Source organism: Danio rerio, chromosome 17 (assembly GCF_052040795.2).
Source record: "Danio rerio strain M-AB ecotype USA chromosome 17, GRCz13ab, whole genome shotgun sequence".
NCBI classification, from domain to species: domain Eukaryota; kingdom Metazoa; phylum Chordata; class Actinopteri; order Cypriniformes; family Danionidae; genus Danio; species Danio rerio.
In genome coordinates, this window is record NC_141037.1 from 17,239,287 (window position 1) to 17,248,750 (window position 9,464).

The 9,464-nt window shown below is 33.8% G+C and overlaps 2 protein-coding genes across 54 annotated transcripts in view; both read left to right on the plus strand.

Moving 5' to 3' along the window:
* The window catches only part of clmna (calmin a), a 60,910-nt gene extending 55,477 nt beyond the window's left edge, over positions 1-5,433 (plus strand). For 3 of the 14 annotated variants that reach the window (XM_087290247.1, XM_087290245.1, XM_087290246.1), the window contains exon 13: positions 1,819-5,433. In XM_087290247.1, the coding sequence (XP_087146373.1) occupies positions 1,819-1,972 (154 nt within the window). In that variant the 3' untranslated portion in view covers positions 1,973-5,433. The remainder of the gene's footprint in view (positions 1-1,818) is intronic. The other 11 variants (XR_015513212.1, XR_015513219.1, XR_015513213.1 and 8 more) reach the window with 7 other exon arrangements.
* A 2,305-nt stretch (positions 5,434-7,738) lies between these two features.
* si:ch73-204p21.2 overlaps positions 7,739-9,464 on the plus strand; it is a 38,218-nt gene continuing 36,492 nt past the window's right edge. For 28 of the 40 annotated variants that reach the window (XM_087290256.1, XM_087290253.1, XM_087290280.1 and 25 more), the window contains exon 1: positions 8,009-8,099. The gene's annotated coding sequence lies outside the window, so the exon portion shown is untranslated. Of the gene's footprint in view, positions 7,846-8,008; positions 8,100-9,464 lie in introns of those variants that run through there. The other 12 variants (XM_087290259.1, XM_087290284.1, XM_087290266.1 and 9 more) reach the window with 1 other exon arrangement.

Here is a 9,464-nt window from a genome sequence, read left to right on the forward strand (position 1 = left end):
TCACATTATCGTGCAGAAATCATTATACTAAGCTGGTTTTTGTTCTGATCAATTTAATACATTCTCTCTGAATAAATTTATTAATGTATTTCAACTTTTATGAGGAGGACTATGTAAAATAAATGAAGCTAACAGACACAAGCCGGTCCTGATTCAGAGGCTGCAGAAGAAACTCATTGAATGCTGCTAATCATTTGATTTCTTATGTGTTTATTTATCTTAACAAAGTTTTCATAATTCAAATAATGAAAAATATATTAATTATTTTCTGTCATGACAACTCTCGGAGAGATTTAGTATGGTAAAAATTATGTGAATGATAATGTTGATGTGTTTGGTCTTGGCATAATAGATCTGCTACGCTGCTGCTGCTTTGAATCGATCTTTCTTTTTACTACATCCAATAAGCTCGTAGTAGATGAAACAAACCACACCCACTTAATATTCTGTTTCTCTAGGAACGGCTTCACAATATGAACAAACAAACAAAACAAAAAAAACGCTTTCGAACTTTAAAATAAGACTTTACTTATTTTATTTTTGTTTATGTGTATACTTTTTTCTCTTTTCCATTTGTAATTCTCGACTAAGAAATAATTTTTTGAAATATTATGGCAGAGCAAGTACAGAGACTTGCTATTGCCAGCAGTGTTGGGCAGTAGCATCGCTACAAGTAGTGACACTACTAACTTAGCTACATTTTTCAGTAGCATTGCTACTTTCTAAATCAAATAACTTTTCAGTAGCAAAGCAATTTTTTGTGAAGTAGCACAGTAGCATCCACACAAGCTGCATTTACCCATTGTGGATCAGTAAGTGGCGGCACCAACATTCACGGAACTGGAAGGCCATTATCTAGCCGATGAAGGTAAATTAAGAATGACAAGAATGACGTTTTCTTCCTGTTTTACGATGGTCGACAACAAACCTTTGGTGCATTACAGCCACCTCTAGTTTGGTCGATGACGTCGCCAATCAATCATTAGGCTGACACAAGAAATTTGCTTGATGGAAAGATAACTGAGGGAGATGGGTTATTTCTGAAGCAGGATTTCTCGTGACCATACCTCGAGAAGTACATTAAGTTATTGTTAAGATGCAATAACTTTGAATCTGATGCTGTGCTCAAAAATATTTTAGTAATTTATAGTAAGTAATATAATGTTTTTTAACTTTACAATTTTAAAGTACTCATTTAGACTCATTAAAGTACATTTATTTGTTGTGGTACTTTATTATTATTATTATTATTATTATTATTATTATTATTATTTTTATATAGTTTACTGTAGTAAAGGCTAAAGTATACTATAGTAATTACTATTAGTTCATGATAGTTACTAATGATACTCCATAACGTAGAGTAATTCCTTAATGAAGAGTTGAAAAATATATACAATATAATGCTTATTCCTAAATATTTCTCTTTACTATAAATTACTAAATGTGTAACTGCTGGTTTGGTTGGATTTTTTGTTTTAGCTGTCATATACTATTAATGTTTCTGTTTGGTACAGCATACTATTTGCAATAAATAATTTACTTGAACAATTCTGCCTCATATGTTTCAATGACAGTTTCATTGATCACTGAGATATGATTGACTTTTCTATGATTCACAACTTCCTTGCGGTCGCCAATTTTAAACCCACTGTAAATGAACAAAAAAGGATTGTTTAAAAAAGTTTAATAGCACTTTTGTACAAAACCTTCACATTTTACAATGGTTCTGCCTTCGGAGGATGAAACCTCTAAATTGGGACGCAGCTACAGTGCGAGTAAACTTAATATGCCATTGTCTGTTTTGTTTCTTTACAGCTCAGAGAGAAAGAGTCCAGAAAGCACATCTGAAGCCTTGTCTGACCTTGTGTTCATCCTCTTGGCTGCGTGGCTCTTCGTTTACTGCCTTCTTGTCCTGCCTCAGATTGATTCAAGGACGCTTCCTAAACTCCTCTTCAACATGGACGAATGATTGCAATATTAACCAACAAGAAAATTCACTCTCACGCTCTCATACATCTGCTTCATGATAGAAAAGAGCAGTTCACCTGAAAATGAAAGGGCAGGCATTGTTTTAAAGATTTCAGTGTAAGATGAGGGTGAGTAAATGTTGACAGAATTAAGTTTAGTCCATTGTCCATTAAAAGAATATTATAATTATCATTATTTTAATTGCAGTTCTAACTTTTCCTTTTAATTCATTTTCCCACTTATAATTACGATTTTTTTAAATCTGAAGAAAAAATTTAGAACTTTAAGATTCTAGGAAAAAATGTGTAAGATATGGACTTATATTGAAAAAAAAGTCAAAATAATTTTTTTTCACACACACACAAACATACAAAAATGAAAGATAAAAAGCTACAAATGAAAGATATAAACTTTTGAATTTTAATGTAAATAATAAAAATAAAGTACACTAAATTCTGAGAGAAACGTCAGAATAAACTCAATGTTGAGATATAAAAAAGATTTCTGAGAAAAAAAATTGGACACTAAGAATTATATACTAATTTGCAATTTTTCTTCATTGCAGTAAAGTTGGTTTTATATCCGCACATTCAGACATTCTTCTTTATAATATAATTTCAGAAAAGTATTATTTGCCTATTGTAAATAGGGAAATCATATTAGCAGCTAATGAATATTAAAGTACAACATTGTTCACAGTCAATTTTATAATGTTGTTTTAAAGTCATACTAAAGGGGGTCCAACACCAGATGTGCCGCTCGGCGACGCGCCATGAATTTCAGAATTCTAAGCATAGGTTTCTATCAGGGTATGCACACCGGTGCCACAAGTCGGTGGCGGCTTGGGACACTGTTCATATTTCTGCCGCGTCACAGAGCGCTATCTCATTAGTTTAATTTGAAATTTAACATGCGAATGTGTACGTCTGGTGTGCGATACTTTCAACAGTCATGTGCGCGCCGGGGCACATCCAGTGTGCGACCTGCTCAAGGCTGCATCCGTAATCGCCTACTACTCAGTAGGTACTGCATTTGAATTTAAATGTACTACTCGACCGTTAGAAAAGTACGTTCTATACCGTATGAATGCGAGTAGTATGAATGTAACTTGGACTTCCTTTGTCTGGCTTTTTGTCATGTTCACGTGACCTACACACATCAGTTGCGTCGCTTCAGTCCGATACATAAATTCTCTCATGGGGCATCATGGGATAGCATAGCATGTATCTATTGCTGCATCTCAATTTGCATACTATCCATCCTAAATAGTATTCAAAAATAGAATTAGTATGTCCCAAACTGTAAAATGTTGAAAAGAATATGCCAAAGGTTCCCCGATGGTTTACAATTTCCGGTAAAAACCCATAGGTCTCAAACTCAATTCCAGGAGGGCTGCAGCTCTGCATAGATTTGCTCCAACCCTAATCAAACACAGCTGATTTTGTAGTGTCTAGTAGTCTTAAACATGTTGTTGATTAGTTGGATCAGCTGCTTTTGATCAAGGTTGGAGCAAAACTGTGCAGAGCTGCAGCCCTCCAGAAATCTAAGACCTATGCTCTAACCACTAATATTGCCCACAATACATTGCACGTCGGACGTGAATTTGATTTGAACTACAAACTCGGGTAAGAAAAAAAAATGTAAACAAACTACAAACATGGCGGATGCACAAGATTAAGCGTCAAGTAGAGAAGCTTTGGTAAAGTTGTTTAAAGGACTGTTAATCAATATCTAGGTAGGTAATGAGGATGATGTGTCGGGATGATTGCCGAGGCATAGATACGCATCATAATGATCTGTTATTAAGGAAGTAGTATGTCCCAAAGCTTGCATAATCTTCTGTCACACACTCAAAAGTATATAATTTTCCTTTACAAAAAAGGACATACTTTTAGGGCATAGTATACATGTGTAAATTTGAATGCAGCAACTGTTTTAGAGTACTATATAGTATTGAAGTATGCGATTTCAGATGCAGCCTTAAAGTATATATAGTTTCAGACTGATTATTAAAATTAGCATGGTAAACAATATGGGGACAGTTAAAATGAACGAATGTGCGAATATAAAACCAACTTTACCTCATTTTTTTCCTCACTTGCAAATAAGGAAGTCATAGTTCACTTACATTTCTTCGGCTTAGTCCCTGCTTTTACCAGGAGTTGCCACTGTGAAATGAACTGCCAGGAAGTCAGAATTGTGAGATGAAAGCAAATTTGCAATATATATATTCGTTTTTTCTTTTTCTAATGATGGAAACATGCTTTCAATACCAGGACTCAATGTAAACTTTTAGGGAAAATTGTCCATGTTAATCAGCTTTGTTGCCTTTTGTATTTCAGTTCACATCTGCACACAATGAAAGTGTTTTTTTTCCATTTGGTTGGAGGGTTTTTGCAGTCAGATAACATTTATTCTGGGTAATATTCTTATGCTTTAGATGCACATGCAGCACAACTACACAACTGATTATTTATGATGCTTTTGAAGAACATGCTTTTTGGCCTTTTATGTTGTTGTTAATATGTTAATTGAAGAATTTGTATAAAATGAGTGCTTTTCCGGTATGCTTTACAGCTGTTAGGCTACGAGTTTTTGAATGTATCTTTTTAAAAGTGACCACATTAGATAGGCTCCTTTATTTTGTGCATTATATTGTAAAAATGAAGGTGTTTTAGCACAAATACATGCTTAGATTATGTTCCACTAACATTTTGCCAGGGTATTATGGTATATATATGTAAAAGAAAATCCATTATAGGGCTTTCTAAGATAAGGGACACTTTTGATGGTGTCAACAGCACTTTTATAAAACAAGAACTGCCAAAGATTTAGTTTGAGATGTAATCTATACCCAACATAGTCAACAAATTATGAATTATTATTTTAATAATAAATCCTGCACTCACAGTATGTATTTTATGCATTTTACAAAATGCAAAAAAAGCACATTAAAGACTTCAACATGTTTATTGGTCATTTTACACATTTATAAATACATTATATTGACTGAATTTGTAATATTTTGGACACTGAAGTTGTTAATGGTGGATGTATGGGTCTCGGGACTGATATGAATCCCTAAACTGAAGGACTGAGCCTGTAGGGCTTGTAATGTGTTGTAAAAAGTTTTTTTTTTCTCCTTCTTATACTTTTCTAAATTTTAAGCTGAAATGTACACCTCAACAAAACAACACAATGCCAGTCGCATGATCATTAATTAAAGTAAACTCTGGACAAAAGCAGATTGTTAATGCATCCTGAGCAATTTATAAGCCTACAAAATACGTCCAAAACTGCAAACAAGCCAAACTTACTGCATGAGAATGTGTATGAGGAATAACTTGTCTTTAACAAGATTTTTAAAAGTCACCAAGTGAAACTATGTCCTGCTTTTGTAATGAAAATTGTTCATTTTCGTGTTAAAATGCACTAGAGTGCAATAAATGATATATCCTTTTATGCCTGTTGTGTGATTTATAGCATCTTGATCATTATTTTAATCAGCAGCAATAAAGAAATGATCATTATTACTTGAAAATGATGATGTGGCATTTGACAAAGGTTTTCTTTTTTCCCAAATTCAAAATAAGACTTGTCATTTAGAGCAGGGGTTCTCAAAATAAGACTTGTCATTTAGAGCAGGGGTTCTCAAACTTTTGAGCCTGTGACACCTAAAATACAATTTCAGTGACCAGCGACGCCCACTATCCTCTGAGGTGGTTTTAAACATACAGTTGAAGTTATTAGACCCCCTTTAATTTTTTTTTTTCTTTTTTTAAATATTTCCCAAATTATGTTTTAACAGAGCAAGGACATTTTCACAGTATGTCTGATAATATTTTTTTTTTCTGGAGAAAGTTCTTCTGGAGTAATTGTTTTATTTCAGCTAGAATAGAAGCAGTTTTTAATTTTTAAAACCATTTTAGGGTCAAAATTATAAGCCCCTTTAAGCAAATTTGTTTCGATAGTCCACAAAACAAACCATCCTCATACAATAACTTGCCTAATTACCCTATCCTGCCTAGTTAACTTAATTAACCTAGTTAAGCCTTTAAATGTCACATAAAGCTGTATAGAAGTGTCTTGAAACAAATTAGTTAAATATTATTTACAGTCATCATGGCAAAAATAAAAAATGTGGGCTAATAATTCGGACTTCAACTGAACAAGTTTTGCACACAATGGTGCACACACACAATTAGGCCTATATAAACACAAGCATATTTACAACACAATATGCTAAAAAAAAGTGCAAAAATCTAAAAATCATATTTTTACTTTTTTGTTTATTATTCATTGGTTTAATTTAATATTAACCTAATCTAATGAGACTGGTGGGCACAATGTTTACTGCAAGGTTTAATTTTGGAGACAGTCACATGAAGATCATCCTCTATCTTCAGTTGTGTATGATTTTTTAAATCTTTTAAAAAAAAACTTTTATTTTTAAAGTACGTTAGTTCCGTAAAGGTGTCAAAGTTGCTGCAACTGACGCTACCTGCTAAAAAAAATCAAGCTTAAACCAGCCTAGGCTGGTTGGCTGGTTTTAGCTGGTCGACCAGGCTGGTGTTAGAGGGGTTTTGGCCACTTCCCGGCTGGTTTCAAGCCATTTCCAGCCTGGTCTTAGCTGCTCAGGCTGGAAAATGACCAGCCAAATCCAGCTAAAACCAGCTTGACCAACCTGTTTTAAGCTGGACATAGCTGGTTTTGGCTAGGCTGCTCAAGCTGGTTTTAGCTGTATTTAGCTGGTCATAGCTGACCAGCTAAGACCAGGCTGGAAATGGCTGGAAACTAGCCTGGAAGTGGCCAAAACCCCTCTAAAACCAGCCTAGTTGACCAGCTAAAACCAGCAAACCAGCCTAGGCTGGTTTACGCTGGATTTTTCAGCAGAATATATATTCAATGTTACAAATAATATTATTAATATTGAAAGGCTGATAGCTTTTTATTGCATAGTGTTTTTTATGTAACTAGTAAATACTATTTTAATCTTGTGTAGGTTATGTAAAAAATGTGGTAATTCTAATAGTTTATTTGATTTTTTTTAATCACTTGGCGACCCCTTCACATTGTCCTGCAACGCCCCATGGGGCCCCGACCCCAACTATGGAAATCACTAATTTAGAGCATGTTTTGCATTATTAAAAGTATATTTTAGACAATTTAATACCAATGTTTTAATATCCAGCATATGTTTTACACAGGGGGTGCCCTTCCAGCTGCAACTCATCAATATAGGAAACATACACAATAATTCACAAATATACACTGCGGACAATTTAGCTTAGCCAATTCCCCTATACCATGTTTTTGGACTGTGTGGGAAACAGGAGCAGGAGGAAACCCACGCGAACACGGGGAAAACATGCAAACTCCACACAGAAATGCCAACTGACCCGCCGAGTCTCAAAGCAGCGACCTTGCTGTGAGACTGCCCATGTTTTAACTTAAATAGTTAAAATCAATATTTTGTGGAATAACATTAATTTTCAGTGACAAAAAATGAAACGTTTGTTATTCTGGTCAATAATGAAACAAATCAAAACCGTAGACTAGCTCTTAAAATGGATTACATGTCATGAGGTTACCTGTTGTTTTACTAAATCTTGTGAAATTATAAATATTTAAGCATCATTAGGAATGGCCAGTTTTATATAAATAATGTATTTGCCATAAAATATTTAAAAACCACTTTTGCTTTTGCTCCATTCACCAGACAAACCGAAAATCTTCACGTATTTGCCTGTAGCGCCACTTGCTGGTCAGTGTGTTTATAATATATCGTCGAGTTAAGACTATTTGGGGCTGTTGACACACCTCAGAGTAAATATAGCTGTTAATAAACATAAAACACTCCTGGCTGAGCAAAGGGTATTATAATTTACGTACTTTGTTTTGTTTAAACCATTGTACGGTGAGATTGTGACATTTTCATGTCTCGGTTAACGTAGTGGATTTACTGACCGTCAAACAGAATCTGGACAGGTGAACTAATTAACGTCAGCCCAAATTTAGCTTTCGCTCTGTTGTCTTCAAACTGCGATACCATCGTGTCATCTGATGCGGTTTTGCTCGGATGATCCCACCAAATGTTGTTTAAACTCCCTTTAATCCAACAAAATCTGGTAAGTGCTGCGAATTTCAATCCCCCGAGGTTCACTGGTTGCGTGTGACACTTTCCAGGAATAGGCCATCATTTGTTGTCCAATTTAGAGCTTTTTTAAGCAGTAAGTTAGAAGAACGAATATCGTGTTTCTGAATGATTGGATGTGTTGGGTTAACTGTTATCTAACACAAAACTAACCCAGCATGACAAATGGTTAGTTTTAAACTGAGTTTTCCTCAGTTTATGAGTACTTGTCTTGTAAATGACATTTATATTAATTTCATTTAATTGTAGTAAAACTGTTAATATGCATAACCAAAAAATTGGATTGTTTAAAATTTATTTAAAACCCTTGTCAAAAAAATCCTGTTGGAATTTCAGTTAATCTTGTAGGATTTGTAAAAGTTTTATTGAACATTTCACTTTGTCCTATATGATTTAAATCCTTTTGGACATTATTACTTAATTCATTTGAATTTCCACTTTTTTTCCTATGGAATCTGGTTTGGTTTTCAAAATCTCATTAGAACTTGTGTTTTAATGGAATTTCACCTCATACTGTTTTTATTGTACTAATTAGGGATTTTTAATCAATATTTTCTATACTTAACTTTCTATACTTCAGTATTTTAACTTATTTTTGTGTTGGCTAATGGTGAAAGAATGACATATCTTGTTTTGTCAGGTTTGATTTATATTCACAATAATCACTACTTCTAATTAGGCATGGGCCGGTATAAGATTCTGAAGGTACGATAATCTTGAATAAAAATATAGTTTGACGTTGTGATTACTGCTCTAAGATTTATTCTTCTGAAATATCTGGGTAAAAATCTAAAACTTTTCCCCCCAATGAACACAATATATTTTATATTAAGAAACATTTAAAATATTTCGTAACAGTAAACCTCAATCTAATAATTCAAATGAATTATTGACTTCTGCTGTCTTCATTATTTTCAAAAACACAGAGTTCATTGCAATATAAAAGGGCATCTTTGCAAATCTTTTCTGCTGGAGATACTGTTGTCCTAAAAAATACAAAAGAAAAAAGTAAAAAAAAAAAAATGTACACACCTTAGGAACGGTATAGCAGAATTTTTTGGCAGTTTTAAAACCTTGAAATTTCCAAACCGTGGCATACCTTGAAAATAGTTATTGTCCCATGCCTACTTCTAATCATAAATGAACCGAAAATTAAATCATAGAATGGTGGGGCCCCAGGCAAGATAACAAAAATTTGGTTACCTTGGTGTGATAGTTTGGTTTAATTAGTTAACTATTATACAAAACATTCTGAATGTGGCATAATATTTACCTTGCATATTGCACGAGACTCTGTGATCATATATATTGTTGCATCAATTAAAGTCCTAAAGTTACT